This window comes from Cetorhinus maximus, chromosome 12 (assembly GCF_964194155.1).
Source record: "Cetorhinus maximus chromosome 12, sCetMax3.hap1.1, whole genome shotgun sequence".
In the NCBI taxonomy this organism is placed as follows: domain Eukaryota; kingdom Metazoa; phylum Chordata; class Chondrichthyes; order Lamniformes; family Cetorhinidae; genus Cetorhinus; species Cetorhinus maximus.
This window is the reverse complement of record NC_135890.1, coordinates 39,361,401-39,382,068: the sequence shown is the minus strand read 5'-3', so window position 1 is coordinate 39,382,068 and position 20,668 is coordinate 39,361,401. Positions and strand designations below refer to the sequence as shown.

At 41.0% G+C, this 20,668-nt stretch overlaps 1 protein-coding gene across 2 annotated transcripts in view; it reads left to right on the top strand.

Moving 5' to 3' along the window:
• The first annotated feature begins 9,964 nt into the window (after positions 1-9,964).
• The window catches only part of dyrk4 (dual-specificity tyrosine-(Y)-phosphorylation regulated kinase 4), a 100,810-nt gene continuing 90,106 nt past the window's right edge, over positions 9,965-20,668 (top strand). For both annotated transcript variants that reach the window (XM_078553391.1, XM_078553390.1), the window contains exons 1-2: positions 9,965-10,043; positions 11,265-11,364. In XM_078553391.1, the coding sequence (XP_078409517.1) occupies positions 10,027-10,043; positions 11,265-11,364 (117 nt within the window). In that variant the 5' untranslated portion in view covers positions 9,965-10,026. The remainder of the gene's footprint in view (positions 10,044-11,264; positions 11,365-20,668) is intronic.

Genomic DNA, 20,668 nt, shown 5'->3' with positions numbered 1-20,668 from the left:
TGTGAAGGGTGTAGAATGTTTCTTTTATAATGATGCAAGTTTACAATAACACCCTATTGCATATGAGAAATGTATGAAAGCACTTTGCAACTAAAGGATTGCTTTCAATGTGTAGTCACCATTACATTGGCGAACAAACAGCCAATTTGCAAATGGCAAGGGCCCACAAGGGCAAATGAAATAAAGGACCAGATAATTTGTTTTTGGTGGCGGTTGAAGGAAGAATATTGGCTAGGAAACTCGCAGAACTTTCCTCATCTTCAAATAGTGCCATGGGATCTTTTACATCTACCTGAACAGGAGATGGTGCTTCAGTTTAACGTCTCATTGGAGAGACAGTACCTCCAACAATGGAGTATTTCCTCAGTATTACATTGAAATTTGAAACCACAAAATAGGGAATGGCAAAACAAACTTCCTTCTCACGGTAAAACAAAACATGGTAGAAATGTTAATTATCACCTTAAGGAGAAGGGCAGATTAACATTTTGATGTAATCATTCATTATGGCAGAGTTTCCAGCATTTATCTAAACTTGCAGTATTTTTGGTTTTCTTTTTACCTCTTTTAAATGATTGGCTAATTTTGGTCAAAAAACTTTTTTTTCTTGTTTAAATGAAAGGTAAATGCTGATTCTTACAAATAACAAGAGCCTGATAATGGTCTATATTATCTCTCCAGGTGTGACTATGAATCATTTTGAAGGATTTTTAACTTCCTCTGCTCAGGGGAAACGATTTGAAATGGGAGTTAAAATGGCTCCACTGCTAATTATAAGTTGTCCTTTACCTGGACAGTTGAAGTGTCCATCTGACTCAGCCAGTTAACTTGTCAATATATGCATTTTATTGAGTGGAGCAACCATTGTGGACACTTGCTCAGTAGAAACAATCAGAGCAGAAATGGTGGGCCCAAAGGTCAAAACATGTCTTTGTGGAGCCAAGTGAGCTCTGGGTCCCATGGAGGTAAACCGGACTGCTGACCCTGCTGTCCCTGAACCACCCAACCCCGCTCCCCAATAACCAATCATCTCTGTGTTTGTGAAACCCTCCCCTAACAAGTTAACTTTGTGGGGTGGGGGGGGGGGTTACTGTCTCAGAATAAGAGGTCGGCCATTTAAGACTGAAAGGAGAAACTTCTTCACTCAAAAGGTTGTGAATTGTTGGTATTCTTTGCCCTAGAGAGCTGTGAATTGTCAGTTGTTCATTATATTCAAGACAGAGGTTGATAGAGTTTTGAATACTGAGGGATATGGGATGGTGAAGAAAGGTGAAGTTTGAAATAGAAGATCAGCCATGATCATATTGAATGGCAGAATAGGCTTGAAAGGACAAATGGCCTAAACTTGCTCTTATACCTGAGCGCAGGAAGGTAGTTTACCCAATTGCTTCAACTCCACCTCCATCATTCTAAAAATATTTACCTCCCTGACTATAAGATAAAAAGTTGGAGTATTTTGTCAAGGCGAGAGGATTGACCCAACTGAGGTCTCCAAAATTATGAAGGATTATGTTCACATAAATAGTGGTGGATTGTTTCCACTGGTCAGCAAGACATTAACAAGAGGAAATAAATTTAATGTAATCCCTAAGATAGAAAAAATGTCCTTGCGTGGTAGATGATAAGATTACGATGAGATTCTGTTGCAAAAACTGGGGAAAAAATTCCCCCAGGACATATTATTTCATAATACAGGGTAATAAATAAATGAGCATTGTTTATTATGTGAAATACTTGCATCCTTGGCTGTACAGACAGCAGCATGACTAATAAAGTGTTTATGTGCAGAAAGACTCAGCCATCTATTAAAAAGATGTAGTGGAAGCTCACTCGTAACTTCCTCAACAGTTGTGCAGCACTGACGTCAATAGGCAAAGCTACTTCAAACAGCATCAGTATTTCAAGATGTTGCATAACTGATGAAAACATCACATGTCTAGAGTGTCAAAAACACAGTTAATGCAAGTTCCAAAAATGGTCAGCACTTGAAACTGTATACATTCAGGGTAAGTGACATGTCTACAATGCTTAATGATCCCAAAAGGCTTCTCTTCCCTATGAGGTGGAGAATAAATTCATTTCCTCAGTGAATTTGATAGCATCAGGATGTACTAATTCACAGGCTGAAAAGCAGCCCATCCCTTGCTCACACACAAGTACCTTGTTAGCCTCCCAACTCAAATGAACACACTTCCACACTCCACACAAACACTTCCTTTCTCTCCTTCGCAGTGCCAGCTGCAGTTCAGTTGTTTGCACTCTTGCCTCTGAGTCACAAGGGTTCTAGGTTCAATTCCTGTTACAGGGCTTGGGCACAAAAATCAAGGCTGGAGGTGCTGTCTTTTGGATGAGACATTAAACTGGAGCCTCATGTCTGCTTGGGTGGATCCTGTGGCACTATTTCAAAGTACCGCAGGGGAGTTATCCCAGGTGTCTTGGTCAATATTTATCCCTCAATAAACATAAAAACAGATTATCTGGTCATTATCACGTTGGTGTTTGTGGGAGTTGGTTGTGCATAACTTCGCTGCTGCACTTCCTAAATTACAGCAGTGACTACACTTCAAAAGTATGTCATTGGCTGAAACATGCTTCAAGATGCTGTTCATTGTGAAAAGTGTTATATAAATGCAAGTCTTCCTTTTTCTCACACTTTTAAAGGTATCTGTAGTGTAAGGGTGTTCAGCATAGCAAGGGTTAATGTGAGGCTGGAGAACAGTGCCGCCCACAATATGATATAGACGGGACAGAATCGTGCAGGGAGAGTCTGAGAAGTTAGCATGCTGATCGTACCTAGTTAAGGCTGTACTATACCTTGTGTATATACTTGTGTGTTAACAATAAACAGTTTATGTTCAATCACACAAGCCTCTAGACCTCTTAGTGAGACACCAAACAACCTTACAGCAGTATCCTCTAGGTTAACACGCCTAATAAGAAATGTTTACTCACACTAAGGTTACATCACAAAGATAGCAAGCAGAGGGCCTGCTTTCTCCAATTAGGAAGTAGTCACTAAGCAATGAGAGAGCTGTCACAGGTGAGGAATCCAACCTCCACCTGCTCAGCCTTATAAGGAAGAAGCCCTGAAACACATGGGCAAGGAACCGGTTGTTGGCACAGTGGGAGGGAAGGTGCCAGTCGTGCCATGAGATCCATCTTCCTATGTTTCTTTGGTTCCTGCAACTGATACATTGTGAATATCTTCAGGCATTGGGCATAGTATCTGACTGTGCTCTGATCTTGGTTAAGTTGAATGAGGCCACTACTACATCTGGCACTGTGATGGATGTGTGTACAACTGTGTAATCCGTCCTGGATCATGTGGCAGCTCCAGAGCAATCTGTAGCAGATCCCTGCCCCTAACGTCCCACTTTTGTGACCTTCTATGAGCTCTTTGAGAAACAGTAACTTGGCTACCTGCTCAGTATGCTGGTCTTTTTCACCTTCCTCCTCCTCTTTTGGGGCATTAATAAAAGAGTCCTTTGAAAATTGTCAGTTTGTGCAGTATGCAGAAAATCAATGACTTGGGACATCTTTGTTGGATTCCCCAGACCTATTAAAGTACCAGAAATGTGCTTCATTATGTCAATGATGTTCTCAATCAATTGGCAGCAATATCAGTGCTTAGGAAGGAAATCCAGGGAAATGTACCAAAGCAATTAGCTACTGCTGCAGAGGATTCCCCTGGTGCAGAAACTTGGTGCTTCTGATGCTGAGAATTTATGACCCTTGTGGCGCTCTCATTGCATTACAAGGCAGGGGGACTGGAAATTAGGTGGGAGCCTGTGCCATCAGTTTCAATAGGGCTTTATTTGAAATAGAACCTCATCCACCTCAAACATGTCCCCACTTCAGAGGGTTCATGGACAACCAAGCCAGGAACTTCCTCATCTCCAGACGAATGGTTAGCATGCTGAGGGGGCGGCAGGCCTAGAGGTCCAGGCCTGAATGCTGAAGAATTTGCAAACCATTTTTAAGCCCACTTGAAAAAGCCATTTGGGCGAATATCACCTGTTAAGGCAATGCCACCCTTCCACCTGGAATTGGGCGACCCCTGCTGCAATTTTCGCCTCTGAGTCTCCAAGTTGCACTGCCAGTGACACAGGCCACCACCTGCTTTATTCAGTGAAGTGACCTCAGCCTGACTATTAACTTTGATGGGATCACCAGCAGAGATTAGCAGCAGGGGCGTCCCAGATGAAAGGTAGTCAGGAAGGCATACGGCATGCTTGCCTTCATTGGCAGGAGTATTGAGTATAAGAGCTGGGAAGTCATGCTGCAGCTGTATAGAACCTTGGTTAGGCCACACTTGGAATATTGCATGCAATTCTGGTCGCCACATTACCAGAAGGATATGGAGAGGGTGCAGAGGAGGTTTACCAGGATGCTGCCTGGTCTGGAGGTTATCAGCTATGAGGAGAGGTTGGAGAAACTCTGATTGTTCTCACTAGAACGACGGAGATTGAGGGGCGACTTGATAGAAGTTTACAAAATTATGAGTGGCATGGACAGAGTAGATAGTCAGAAGCTTTTTCCCAGGGTGGAGGAGTCAATTACTAGGGGACATAGATTTACGGTGAGAGGAGAAAACTTTAGAGGAGATGTGCGGGGCAAGTTTTTTACGCAGAGGGTAGTGAGTGTCTGGAATTCGCTGCCAGAGGAGGTGGTGGAAGCAGATACGATAGTGGTATTTAAGAGGCAGCTTGACAAATACTTGAATAGGATGGGAATAGAGGGATACGGACCCCGGAAGTGCAAAATGTTTTAGTTTGACAGGCAATATGATCGGCGCAGGCTTGGAGGACCGAAGGGCCTGTATCCTGTGCTGTACTTTTCTTTGAAAGACCCGCAGATTTTCATTTCTGTTTCCATGTTGAGCTCTGGGGTCAATTCAATGGCCAAGGGAACAATAATAATTTAATCTGTCAGGGCCATTTTACAATCCTTGCATTAATTTCGCCACTTTTATACAACTTCAATTTTATTATTCCAAGTGAAATCCATTTTTCAAATCCTGGATGAAATGAGATTAATTGTCAAGAAGAATGAAAATTTTATTTGTTGAAGATAAGCATCATGATGATATTCACTTCCACTAAAGAGCCAACATCAAGATCTCTCACCCCAATTTAACAATATCATGTCAAATATACAGCATCAAATTCGAAATCTTTATCTGACAACCAATTCTGAAGGTATCATATAAACTCTGACCATAAGGTGGCAGCACAGAGCTGCTTGGTTACAGTATTTAGGTATGTGACCAATAACCATAAAGGCTGATTCCACAATCCCACTTGGAATTGTGATCAGTATGTGTCAGAGAATGGGGGCTGCAATATTGTAACATTATTTCTGACCCATGGTCTACCTGAGCACATTAGCTCCCATTAGCAACATGAATCACCCCAAACAATTGAATTTTATCCCATATAAATTTAGGTATTATTAATAGATGCATGGAATACAAGTAAATCAGCAAGAAAGAGTTATATTAAATTCATACAAGACAATGGTTAAGCCACAGCTAGAGTATACTGTAGAGCTTTGGATTCCCAATTAGAGAAAGAAGAGCACTGTGCACCATAGAATTACCAGTGTGATGCCAGGGATAAGAAACTATAGTTTTGAGGGCAGTCTTGAAACACTGGGACTACTTCCACTGGAGCAGAGAAGGTTAAGAACATAAAGAAGGGTATTTTATAGCATGAATAGGAACAAGCTATTTTCTGTGTTTGGAGAGGACAATTTAAAATTGTCACTGTGAGTGTGAAGAAGGGATGGAGAGACATCTATACATAGAAGGTTTGATGTAAAATCATTACATCCCTTCAAGGGAAAATAGGGTACAATTACCCCCAGCTCCTCTATCCCTTCATTTCTAGCCCCTTTTATCTCTTGTTCCTGTACCCCTTGCCTCACTCAACTCTTTTCCTCCAAATCCCATTTCCCCTTTAGCCTCTGCTTCTCCACTGAATCCCACATTTCCAAGGCTGAGTGGTGTAAAATTGGGACATGGGTAAAGGCCAGGATGTTAGGTGGGTTGGTAGCTGTGGCTTAATCATGGGCAGGGTGCACAGGTCTCAGAATTGAAGTGGGAGAGAAAAATTGGCCTGAGCTGATAGCTTCATGACATGAAGTACAATGCCAGCAACCCAAATCCAGGGGCCTGAGGAATCACTGGGGTAACTGAAGAAGCTGTGGAGAGGGGGGGGCGGCGTGGTGAGTAGTCGGGGTAGGCCACGCTATCTCTGTTTCTCTCTCCACTGATGCTACCAGACCTGCTGAGTATTTCTAGCATTTTCTGAATTTATTGTATATCTGGGGCTTGGTTTGTGCTGAACAAAGAGGAGGTTAATATGCTAAAACTGATTAAATGTAGAATCATAGAGATAATTCATTAAATAGTGTCCTTGATAGTTTGTTGAACAACATATTTGCTACCAGCTATTGCAAATGATACAAAGTCGATTGAGACATGGCTGTTCTATGTGATGAAATATCCCCGGGATAGCGGATTAACTGTGTGTGTAGGCTGGGAATGGGAGAGTAGTGGAGAGAGCAGGGCCTGTTCTTTGCATTACATTTGATGATTACTTGGTCAGGAGTTTTCAATTGTGGAATTATACTTAACTAGATGAACTTAGTGAGTCATACTGAAGCTAGCAGAAAGACTAAGATAAAGCTAGCTCTGTGAACATGGAAATAAGTGATCATGTTTCAAGCGCTGACTGAAGGTTGTGCAGAAGTGCAATTACTGTAAAGCTACCGAATACTATTCATTACTTGTGTTAAAAAAATTGCATTTATACAGGGCTTTAAACAATTCCGGACATCTCAAGCCACTTTACAGTCAATGAAGTACTTTTTGAAGTGTAATCACTGTTGTAATGTAGGAAACGTGGCAGCCAATATGGGCACAGCAAACTCCCACAAACAGCAATGTGATAATGACCAGATAATCTGCCTTTCTGATGTTGATTGAGGGATTGGCCGGCACAAATGGGATAATTCCCCTGCACTTCTTCGAAATAATGTCATGGATGATTACATCCACCAAACAAGCAGATGATGGTAAAAGCCAAATACTGCGGAAATCTGAAACAAAAATAGAAAATGCTGGAAAACTCAGCAGGTCTAACAGCATCTGTGGAGAGAAAGACAGAGTTAACATTTCAAGTCCGCATGACTTAAATTGTTGCAATGAAGAATGTTGCTCTGAAGAAGAGTCATATGGACTCGAAATGTTAACTCTGTCTTTTTCTCCACAGATGCTGTTAGGCCAGCTGAGTTTTTCCAGCATTTTCTGTTTTTGAAGCAGATGATGGTTTAACGCTTTATCTAAAAGACAGCACTTTCAACAGTACCACACTGGACTGTAGGCCTTAATTTTTTTGCTCAAAGCCTGGAATGGGACTTGGACGTGAAACCTTGTGACTCAGAGGCAAGGGTGCTACCAACTGAGCCACAGCTGAGACATACCATTAAATAATTTTGTCTATTGGTTTGTCGCCTGAATGTCAGTCTGAATACAGTATAAATTCATCTGCCTACCGAAATGAAGGATCTTGTGGGAGATTTGATAATTAAAGGGGCCAGGGTACTTTGTTTAATCCCTGGGTTGTTTCTGCATTTATGAGGATACTGGACAATTAAAAACTCACTGCTTTGTATGTGATGAAAGATCCACATACAGGGGACACTTAACCCAAATAGTATATCTGATTAAAAAGGCAGCAATATATTTAACACCTTGATGTTTCCATTTTACTGTAATGAATAACCCCAGCTATTATGATAGATACATTTTAAACCACGGAGATGGATATCTCCCCACTGAGACCCCACACTCTATCTAGCACTCCTTACCAATAAAAGAATTCCAACCCCACTGACTCAAACGTTGACCCCAATATATACCTTTCTGCTTCCAGCTGTTCCCTTTCCCTTTCTGCTCCTCTCCTCCTTCACTTCATTTAGTCTTCCTCTACCCTCCCATCCTCCACCTTGCCCATCACTTTTCACCCCCCCATCTTAATTTCCTCTTTCCCCTACATGTACCCTTCCCTTGTCCTCTTCTCTCTCATCCTTCATCCCCCTCCTCTCTTTTTGCCACTGCTCCCTCTCCTCTGTTCCTCCTTTTTTCACTCTCCTCTCATCTTCATCTCCCTTCCCCTCCTCTCCTCCTCCTCTCCTTTCCTAGTACATTAATTCTTTCACTTCCCCATCTTCCCATCTTCTCTTCTGACCCATCTCTCCTTTCTTCTTTCTTCTCACCTCTCCTCTTCTCCCCCTCCCCTTCCATTCTTTTTTCCTCTTCCCTTTTTCTTTCACTCCTCGTTCCCCCTCATCCTTCTCCCCTCTTTCTTTCACATTGATTCTATGTGCAATGCCACAGGAAGTCGACTACTATACATAAAGAAGGAAATCTCAAAGTCCACTTGCCAACCAATCAGCACCCTCTTCTCATGCAGAATAAATTGTTGTTCCCTTTGAGATTTGGTATTTTTGCATCTGTCCTGATGAGTGCAAGATGAAAAGCTTTGACAGGGTGTCTTTTTTCTCAGCAATACTTAAGTTCTGTACTGCCAAGCAACTATTTGACTGAAAAAATGGTGAATGAGGAAGGCCTTTATATGTTCGGGACATTGGGACCAGCTCTGGAACAAGAGGGGCCTGTACCAGTGAGATGGGTTGCAATTGAACTGGACCAAGACCAATGTCCTTGTGGGGCGGTGAATTTGTGTTCTGGTGGAGGGGTTAAACTAATCTGGCAGGGAGAGGGGAACCAGGACATAGCAGCAAAAAGGAGAGACAATGTGCATAGAAAACTGGGGGGATTCAAGATTTGAGAATATAAGAACATAAGAAATAGGAATAAAGTAGGCCATTCGACCCCTTGAGCCTTCAATCAAATCACTCCTCACTCTTCTAAACTCGTTTCAACAGCAACAGAAAATCACCCCTCACTCTTCTAAACTCCAGGATCAACAGCAACAGATTTGAAAAATAATGCAGAAAGAGCAGCAGTTAGATAGAGAGAAAAAACAAACAGACTAGTGTGGTGTTGGAATTCATGTGTGTTAATGTATGGAGTTTTGTTAATAAGGTTGATGAGCCACAGGCATAAGTCACATGTGGTTACATTATAGTATTTGCAACAGAGGCCAGGCAATGTTGTTCAAGGATATTACAGTTCTGTAGATAGATGATATACTAGTGGTTCAAAGACTAAAATCAATTTAGTACACTTAAGCCAATTTTAAGAACTTGTTCTAATTAATATGATAACATTGTCATTGCATTGTTTATACCACAAAGTTAGTTTTAGAAAACTGTGGTTTTATGAGAATATTTGGTTTAAGGAACAGAAAAGCTGTTACATTGCTGGGAGTTTACTATACACTTCCAAATAGTGAAGAAAATAGAGGAGCAAATCTGTAGATAAATTTGACAAAAATGTAAAATTAATAGAGCAGTAACAGTAGGGTACTGCAATGACCCTAATATGGACAATGTAAAGGGCAAGGTTGGTGAAGAATTCCTATGTGTACAGATCAGAACGTTCTACAGCACTACGTTTCTACCCTAACGAGGAAGAAACCAGTGCTGGATCTAGTTCTACCGAAAGAAATAAAGCCACTGGCGTGCGTTCCAAATACTTACAATATTGGTTGTCTAATTTTTTTGAGCCATAATTTTTTTGTAAGTTTGTAAGACATCAGAGAGATGCGGCAGTAAGATTGAGTCAAGAGCTGCAAAGCTGAGCATATGGAGCTGAGGGCAATGAGTGAGCTTCCCATCTGGTCTCAGCGGCACTGCACAAGTTACATTCTTAAGTTCACCGATTGGTCAGCGCAGTCAAAGTTGGCTTTGAACCAATTGGAAAAGGCGACGCATGACAGGAGCGGCGCTGATGTCACAATGGTTACTCGGTCGCCATGGTTACGCCCTAACGTTGCTATGGCTGAAGATATTGGAGGTTTGGAGCGCGCGTAGCTTCCAGCTCCAAACATCTCAGACATGTCAAATGGCAGCAAGTAAGAACTTGTTCTGATTAATACGATTGCATTAGTTTTAGAATATTGTGCAAAAGGCAACAAGAAGTGGGCAGCAGCAGCAGACAGCTGAGGAGCAGCACAATTTTGCAGCCCGGTTGAATTCAACAACTTCCCCAGTGTTTTTTTTTGCCAGGTGGCGGGGCTTTAGGAAATGTCTAGTTACACAAAAATCATGCTGGCGCTTACCCGAACAGAGGAGGCTCAAGAGGGAGATGCTCTCTTGTGTTGTCACATACTGACTACAGCCCCGCTGCAGTTTTTTTGCAGCACTCACAAAGCAACTGAGCAATTACTGAAACCACTAGAGAAAACCCCGTTGTCACTGAATTTACACTCCAGATTCCATCATAGTGTAACAGCCTCTCCCCCGTGTTTTTGTTACAAAATGCAGAGTGCTACTTTATTTTCGCAGGACAACAATATAGTGAGGGTTTTTCTAAATACTGTGTAAATGGTTTTCACATAATTTCGGCATAAAATCGCGTTACATTCAAACATGCTTGAATCGAACTTGCCAGAGCAATTTGATTCTCCACAGTATTTGCATTTGAAGTGGTAAATATGGAATATTAACTAAAATAAATATATTCCGATATATTAAAAGTTTGAGCGTTTCTTGCTTTTCATTTTAAAACTTTAAGTAGGGATTTTTGATTGTGTCTCTTGTCTACCTCCTAGACGTTACACAGCTAAAGCAAAACAATAATCTTTTGCTTTTTTCTTTCCCTGAATCAAAGGAATTTTCAATGACAAAATACGAAACGTGCTAAAAAATGGCTGCTTGTGTTATGGATGCTGGCATAGCAACCCCTAACTTACACCTTTTGATGTGACTGACTGGCAAATGAGTGCAGCAGAGAGACAGAATATAAATGAATAAATTCTTCAAAATTATTTAAATACCTTCGATTGGATGTTCTATGTAAAACATGACACTTAATGGTTGTTTTCTATGGCCCCTCTATACACGTTAGAGGGTCAAAAGATAATTACTTTAAGTATTTACTTCAAAACTTTAAGCTTAAAGCGTAAGGCATAGCCTTAGGGGGTAACATAATTTGCAGATGTGAAGAAGTGAATATAATTAATGTCAAATATCTAAGTAGCTTGTGCTGAACGTTTTAACAAGTAAACTGTTGAAAAAAATGAGAAGAACCAGCAATACGTTTTAATTTGAGAAGTACAAACGTCAATTTACAGGAAGTCACTGTTGCGGAAGCTAGAGAAACTGAAAAAAGAAAGAAACATCCTGCCAGTCCTTCTGAAAGCAGGAAAACCCCAGAATTCATTGATTGGTCAGGTAAGGGAAAGCACATTTGATAGTCTACAACAATGGATTTTAAATGTGAAAGATTGGGTTAGGATGTCATGATGATTTACAGAAGGATCTATTCGCAACAAATGGACCTCCTGTGGTGTTGTGCACTCTGATGGAGAATGTGGGGTAAAATTGGTCTTGGGTCTTAGCACAAAAGGGGCAATAGCTGTCAGTTGTCTCTTTTGCACTCAATGGCAAAGAGAACGTGGCAACTAGCGATGCTGCTGTACAAGACCAATTTCACCCTCATGGTCCCTCTGCCAGTCGGCTGCGTTTAAGTTGACTTATAAATTGAATCACAAATATCAACACTGATTAAATGAAAATGTAGAATTTTAATGCAACCACAATATCTAAATTGATGAATAACCCATACAAGATGGCTGCTCTGGGAGGGAGTGGGACCTCAGCCACAAGAGGTGCTCTGTTCAACTTTCAGTTGCCCTCTTTCTATCTCTCCTGCTTCAAGCTCTCTTCCGTTTATCTCTTCCTCATAGGTGTTGCTTCTTGTGCTGCCTTTTTTTCTTTCTGTTTGAGTTGGAGGTGGTGGGTTGCATTGTGTAGTGTGGCAGAGAAAGGAGGCTACATTTCTGGAAGAGGTGCAGGGAAAATGTGGCACTCAGCAGCTCCATCCCCATCTGCTACCCAACACTCAAAGTTCTGCCACACCCTGTTTTCTATCATTCCACTACCCACTACTCTCCTCACTACTGTGCTCTCACTCACATCATTATTCCTACTTCTTCCCCTTTGAGCTATCTGCTCAGACCCTGTATCCTCCCTGCCCACTCGCTCCATTGTCAGTGACCTAATCCTTAACGTTCCACCCACTTGCACTTGCTCCCTCAAGGATAGGAAATGAGAAGCCAGAGATGATCCTACTCTGCTCCTCCTCCCAACCCTCCTACTGTTCCTGCCTATCTGTTTCCTTTAAAGAACTTCTGTTTGCTTTCAAAATTAACTTGCTGTCATTCACTGCCTTCCAAAATTCCACCCTCAATTTATCAGTCCTTTCTAACTACTGCCCCATCTTGCACCAGCTTTTATCTCCAAGGTTCTAGAGCCCATCACCTGCAAGATTCATGTGCCTGTCACAGGTCCATATTTGAATCCATTCAGTCAATTGCTATCTTGAAGGCAGCAAATGCTGGAAAAACTCAGTAGGTCTGATAGCATCTTTGGAGAGAGAAAAACAAAGTTAACGTTTCGAGTCCATATGACACTTCTTCAGAGCTGAAGAGAAGTGGAAATGAGATGAAATTTATACTGTTTAAGGGGGTTGAGGCTGGTGGAGCTGGATAGAAGGCCAGCAATAGGCGGGGACAAACGAGGGATTGACAAAGATGTCATGAACAAAAGGACAAAGGGAGTGTTAATGGTAGTGGTTAGTGCTAAAACAGGTGCTAGTGGCGTAAAGATAAGAAAACAGAATGTGATTATCGCAGAACAAGGATAGCATTGTGTGAAAGAATAACATGGAACAAGTGACAGATGGCCCCATGGGGAATGGGGTGGGGGGGAAAAAAGGAGATAGAAAATGGGATAAAAAAATGGGGATAAAACTACAGATAAATGAATAAAAATAATAAAAATAGAATGTGGGTAAAAAATGAAAATGAATGTAGAAGAAAGGGGATGAAAAAAGGTGAAGTTGGAGGAGAGAGTTCATGGTCTAAAGTTGTTGAACTCAATGTTAAGTCCAGAAGGCTGTAAGATGCCTAATCGAAAGATGAGGTGCTGTTCCTCCAGTTTGCATTGGGCTTCATTGGAACATTGGAGCAGGCCAAGGACAGACATGTGGGCATGAGAGCAGGTTGATGTGTTGAAATGGCAAGCGACAGGGAGGTCTGGGTCATGCTTGCGGACAGACCGGGGGTGTTCCGCAAAGCGGTCACCCAGTATGCGTTTGGTCTCTCCAATGTAGAGGAGACCACATTGGGAGCAGCGGATACAGTAGACCAAATTGAAGGAGGTACACGTGAAGCACAGCTGTACCTGAAAGGAGTGTTTGGGCCCTTGGACAGTGAGGAGGGAGGTGGTAAAGGGACAGGTGTTGCACCTTCTGTGATTGCATGGAAAGGTGCCATGGGAAGGGGATGAGGTGTTGGGAGTGATGGAGTAGTGGACCATGGTTCCCCGGAGGGACCGGTTCCGACGGAATGCTGAAAGATGCTCACACATCATACCCATGATATCAGTGCAGTACATAATGTACTTCTTAACATAATGCATGCACATCTTGACACCCAACTTTTGGTAAGAGGAATGGGAATTTTTGGGGGGATTCAAGGAGTCCCTTTAAATTCAAGAAAAAAGTCCGGTTTTACTGATTCCATAACTAGAAAAAAAACTCTGGGAATTATAAGTGGATATTGATTAAAAACCGATTTTAATGATCCTTAATTCCAGAATGTTATAAGACAGCACATAATGTACTATTAAATAGTATAAATATGTTATACCTTGTAATACCCTGTATTATTGTATGATGCAGGGCATTATATTTTGTATTATTATTAGAGAACATAAAACTATTAATATATAATTGAGGCCATTGGACCCTGCAACACTATTGTTGTATAATTGAGAGCATTATGTCCTGAAGCATATTATAATTATGATGTAATACAGGGGTGTTATCATGGGAAACAAATTGTATTATTATGTACTACAGGCATCAAACTACACCAGGGACTAAAATTCTCACCCCTCTCTCTACTGGCAAGAGGAGAGCAGACAGGGCCTCTATTACTAACCATGCTGGAAAATGTGGGGTCACTTAATTTCAATTTCGATGACTAACACCCATGCTGCTATGGGTGCATGCTAGGGCCCCCACCAGAGAAAAGGGAGGGGGATGCAGGGAAGAAGGGTCAACAGAGGGCCATCTGGGAGGGGCCACTGATGGTAATAAGGTTGATCGATCCGCTTACTAAAAGGGCATTACTCTTACTAAAAGGGTTAATCCAGGCATTGCAGGATCCTTTCCCGGAGCTTCTCTGAGCTTCACAACCAGCCCCAGGCAGACCTGTATGAATGTGGCATCCTTGTCGCTAATGGTAGTAGGTAGATTGGCCTCGATGAAATTCCAGGCAAGGGAACCCCTCTCCTTGGCAATTCCCACCCTCATATCATGGGCCATGTTGGAGGCAGATGGAAACTTCACCCATGCCAGGCTTGTTGGAACTTGGCAACAAGTGGAATTCTAAGGTCAGTTAAGAGGTACATCGCCTGCGTGCTGTTGTGAAACACGTCAGCATGCTTTCCTACCAACGTGGACGGATGATAGATGTTGTAGTTATAGTATTTTATGTGAAAAAGAGTTTGCTATATATTTTAAATGACTGTGTTGCATAGAACTACATAGAATTTACATCACTGGAACAGGCCATTTGCTCCACGCAGGTGCTTATACCACATGTGCCTTCTCCTACTCTAATTATCTCTTCTCACATTGTCCCCCCATGATTCTCCATTCTCTTCTTCCTCATGCATGCAAGGGCATTCTTGATGCATACATCAGTGTCATCCACTTCAACCTCTCCATTTGGCAGTGAGTTCCACATTGCCATCATTCTCTGTGTAAAATTCATTGCTTGTTCCTTTATTTTTTTTTAATTGTGACACAAAACATTGAATTGAATTGAATAGATGGGAAGTGCATGCATATGTAAGTTTTATAACTTCATAAATGTGCTAGCAAATCTTCCATGACATTGCAAACGACAGTTTGGTAGATTCACTATTTCATAATGATAGGAGCACTACCTTGTAAAGTACAGTGGAATTATTCATTAGTTGGTGTAAATTAATACTAAATGGTTAACAATTAATGCAAATGATATCAGTATTATGAAATGCTAAAAGTACCCAATTTTCACATTTATATTATTATTCATAGCTCTAGGTACTTATTTTGATCGGTGCAGGGAACATTTTAGTGGCAGAAGTGGAATATTTTGTATAAGTGAAATTTAAAGCGATCTAGACAATTAAAGCTACAGAATAGGGGATATTTGTGCCACCTATGGAATTAGCAGTCTTGCCAAGGTTGAAAGAGTAGGTTAAGAATTAACAGGCAAAAATGAAGGCAAAGGAAACCGAACACACTGACTTGAAACAGCAGGCGAGCAGCAGGAGCAGTTCAACTCTGACCTCGTTTTGATATCTGCTGAACACATGGTACTGAACAAGGTGACTGAGGAGGGTGACACTGCAAAGCCCCATCCCTATTTGGAAGGAAGTGGCCACAGCTGACTGGTGCTGCCATTGGCTGTGCCATCCTTAATCTAGATAATAGCTACAGTTGTTCTTACAGCAGATGGCATAGCTCTGCAACTGCCTCTCTGCTGAACTGGATCATGTGAATACAATTTTTCATAGTCATTGCTAATAATAGTTGGTCATATATTGGCGTGTGTGATCAATCAGTCCTTACTGACTGAAGGCCACTCTGACATGCCTTCATTTGTGCAGTATCATTGAAAGCATTACAAACAGTGAAGTTTTTTTAATTCATTTTTGGGATATGGGCATTGCTGGCTAGGCCAACATTTATTGCCCATCCCTATTTGCCCTTGAGAAGTTGGTGGTGATCTGCCTCCTCGAGCCACTACAGTCCATGTGGTATAGGTACACACACAATGCTTCTGAAGAACCAACCAGTAAAATGGTTGGTCAGGTCTTCACTTGTAGTTGTACCTTTAAATGAAAGAACAGTCTCGAGGGGCTAAATGGCATATTCCTCTTCCCACTTTTCTATGTTCCTAAAATTTGATACTGAGTCACATAGGGAGATAGTAGGGAAGGTAAAAGAGGTAGGTTTTAAGGAGCATTTTAAAGAAAGAATGAGAGATGGAAGGTGGAAAGCTGTAGGGAGGGAATTCCAGATCTGGTGGCTGGGGAAGCTGAAGGCATGGCCACCAGTGGTGGGGTGAAGGGAGTGTGGGATGTGCAAGAGATCAGAATTGGAGGAACGCAAAGTTCTCGGAGGGTTTCAGGGCTGGAAGAGATTGTAGAGAAGGATGAGGCCATGGTGGAATTTGAAAGCAAAGATAATTTTAAAATCGAGGGTTGCTGGATCCAGTATATGTTAGCATGTACTGGATGAGTAAACTGGGCGCTGCAAGTTAGGATGAAAGAAAAATACTGCGGATGCTGGAAATCTAAAAGAAAAACAAAATACTGGAAAAACTCAGCAGGTCTGGCAGCATCTGTAGCGAGAGGAACAGAGTTAATGTTTCAAGTCCGTATGGCTCTTCTTCAGAGCTAAAGAGAAGAAGAAATGTGATGGATTTTATACTGCTTAAGAGGGGGTGGAGCAGGTGAAGATAGAAGTTCAGGGATAGGTGGGAGTTAAGGAGAGATTGACAAAGATGTCATAGCACAAGACAAAGGGAGTGTTAATGGTAGTGGTAAGGACTAAAGAAGGTGCTGATAGTGGTAGAATGTGTTAATAGCAGAACAAGGGTGAGCACTCTCTGAAAGCACAACATAGAAACAAGTGACAGATGGCCCTGTGGGAGTGGTGGGGTGGAGGCTGGGGGAAAAAGGATTTTTAAAAATGAATCAATAAATAAAAAATGAAAATAAATAAGAATAAAAATAAAAATAAAATTGAAATAAAAATAAAAAAAGGATTCAAAAAGGAGTAGAGATGGAGGAGAAAGTTCATGGTTTGAAGTTGTTGAACTCAGTGTTAAGTGCAGAAGGCTGCAAGTTAGGATATGGGTAGCATAGTTTTAGATTAACTTAATTTACAGAGGATGCAAGATGGGAGACTGGCCAGGAGAATATTGGAGCAGTTGAGTCTAGATGTAACAGGAGGGTTTCAGCAACACATGAGCTGAGGCATGGGTGGAGCTAGTTGTTAAATTACTATATAAATTCAAGTTGTTACTGCTGAGGGCTGAGGAGTTTAGGGAAGGAATTCTGGAACATTGGGCATTGGTGTATGAAAGCATGACTGCCAGTGGTAGGACGAAGGGAGGAAGGAATGCTTCAGAAGCCAGAGTCCAAGGAGTGCAGCTTCTGCTGATTTGAGCCCCAGGCTTACAACAAAGGAGGAGATCTCTCCAAGGAAGCATTTCCCAAGGAACACTTACTGAAAAATAATATCCACCTTCTCCACTGCCACTGTATATACAAATCTTCATGCAAACACTAACAGCTGTTGAATTTTCTGTATAAACAAAATAAAGGGGTTATAATCACTCTGTGCTGCTGTCCATTGTAAGGTAGAGAGGGTAGATGGTAAAACCCATCCCATGCATCCAGAATATAGTCTGATAATGTCCTATATTCAGTCTGAATATGTCATAAATGACATTTCTGCTTTCATACATACAGACTGGACCATATTCCTACTATATATCTAAAATTTAAAATATTCCACTTTGGAATAATCCGTCTAAAATAATTTACTAGTTAGCCCTTAACATTGCATGACCATAAACCAGAATGAGACTAATTGTTAGAGTTCCCAAAAATGGGATCAGAACCAGATGTTGTAAAACTAAACTAGAGTGTTGCATCCAGTTCTGGTCACCACACTTTAGGAAGAATGTGTATGTCCTTGAGAAAATGCAGAGGACATTTACCAGAGTGTTTCCAGGGATGAGGGATTTAGTTAAATCGGAGAAGCTAGTATTCTTCTCCTTGGAGCACAGTGGACTGAGGTAAAGTTAGTGGTAGTGTACAAGATTATGACAGGTTTAAATAAAGTAGATGAAGAAAATCTGTTCCTTTTAGCTGATGATACAAGGACTAGGGGACAGAGGTTTAAGGTTTTGGACAAGAAATACAGGGGGATGTGGGAAAGAACATTTTTACACAATGAGTGGTAATGGCCTGGAACTTGCTGCCTATGAGGGGGGGGTGGGTGGCTCAATGAATTAGAAAGGAAATTGAGTGGGTACTTGAGGGAAATAAACTTGCAGGGTTACAGGGACAAGAGTGGGGGAATGGGAATGACTATTTGAATGTCATTATGATTATAATTATAATGACATCTACATTTAACAATCAATGTTCTCATACAATAAAATATTAATATTTCAACCGTATTTGGCTAGATTTTCTTTTACAACAAATAATATTTCATTAAACATTTAATTAACAGCAGGTATTCAATTAGCAGTGAGCTATGATCAGTTTTACGTTATTCATTTATCTTACAGCAGTTAAAAGCATCAGAAATTTAAGTAGAGGCTCTTAAACAGACAGAATGTATAAATTCTATAAAACCATTGGGCTATAACAGTTTGTTTTTTCAACTGTAGCTGAGAACAGTTCAGTCCAAGTTGCTGAATGACTGATCGTTTACTTGATCGGTGTCATTTTAACTATCAGTGGTGGTGTAAAATGAATATTTTTGGATTTGCCAGCCATGCCCAATCTTCCTTTCCCGTTAACTTCAATGTAAAGGAAGATTGGGGGATTGTATAACGCATGACCGATCTAATATCACCTGTTCGATGTGATCACTAAAAGTTGAACTTACCTCCAAAATGTGCATTTATCACTTGGTCCTTCAATGGATCAACTTTGGGATGCCAGCTGTTTGACTTCCACCTGGATGCTCCATTTCTCCTCAGAAGTGCCTATGGTGAGTCACCGGGCTGTCTACCTATCGCTTCATCTAGCCATACTGGCTCAGCTAACTAGCAAGTACACTTTCCTTAATGCAGCAGTGCTACAATCTAAGCTTCATAATGTGCTCAGAGGCATTAGATTGCTGTGGTGAAATATATTACAAGCTTACTTCTGTCGATTTAATATAGAACCTCTTTCAGTTAATTGTCAGATTTTTTTGATCACTTGGACTGTTCAGCTTGTTCTGGCTGTTTTCTTTGACTGACCTGACTATCAACTGATTTTGCCAAACTGCTTTGCTTTAAGCAGTTTATGTGGTTTTCTGACTGCTGACAGTCCAACTGTTGACTGACTTAGGGAAAATACCCTAATACCTTTTTATACCTTAAATTTTATTGAAAACCAAGTTTTTCAGTTCAAACCTCAAATGTTCAATTAGGAAGAGTTAATTTGTTCATGTGAGTCCCTTCCTATTTGCCAATCAATTTATACAAACATATGCCAGAAATTATGGTTGGCCAAAACATCCTGGCAATGTTTATATTTTTTTAATATCCGTAGTATGGATATTAAATACAGCTATTCTTTAAATTCTTCACCTGAACAACTTCCAAAATATGTTTATCCGTCAACTTCTCATGCTAGTTGATGGACAGTTTTATGATACTTAGTGATGCTGGTGCCCGTTCCTCCTTTTCTGGTGTTTTTATTGTTTTAGCCCTTATTTTGGACAATAGAAACTTCAGTTACTGAGAAAAAAATAATGGACAAAATGTTTTCCAAAGGTTTTAAGGTCAGGTTGTTGTTCTCCTTGGAAATTGTTGGTAGGTTCTCCTGACTGCTCATTCAGGACTGGTAGTCTTCATAAGTCCTTAGCAGTTTCTAACTGGCAGTTCTCCAACTGCTTATCTAATTTTTGATCCATTTGTGATTTTTATTGTTTTACTTTGAGCCAATTTAAAAATGTGATAGTGAAGGAGTAATGAAAAAAGTGTAATAAACAGTGAGGAAGAAAGTAATAGGCTTCAAGAAGGCATGGACAGGCTAGTGGAACGGATGAAATTCAATGCAGAAAAGTGTGAGGTGGTACATTTTGATAGGAAGAATGAGAAACAATGTGGGATGTGTGTGCACACAAATCTTTGAAGGTAGCAGGTTAACAGGTTAATAAAACAGTTAATAAAGCAAATGGGGCCCTGGCCTTTATAAGTCGAGGCATAGGGTACACTAGGCAGGAAGAGATGCTAAACCTATCTAAAACATTATTTCAGCCCCAGTTGGAATATTGTGTCCAATTCTGGGCAACACACTTTAGGAAGGATACAAAGGCATTGGAGAGAGTACAGAAGAGATTTACTAGAATCATTCCAGGGATGAGAGATTAAGGTTAAGTGATAGATTGGATAAACTGAGATTGTTGTTCTCGGACCAGAGATGGTCAAGGGAAGATTTAACAGAAGTGTTTAAAATCATGAAGGCTTTAGATAGCGTAAATGAAGAGTAACTGTTTTCAATGGCTGAAGGGTACAGGTGAGGACACGGATTTTAAGATGATTGGCAAAAGAATCAGAGGCGGCACGAAGAAAAGCCTTAATATACAATGGGTGGTTAGGACCTTGATTTACTGTCCGACAGGGTGGTGGATTTCCTTCAAAGGGAAATTGAATAAATACTTGAAGGAAAATAGTTCAGG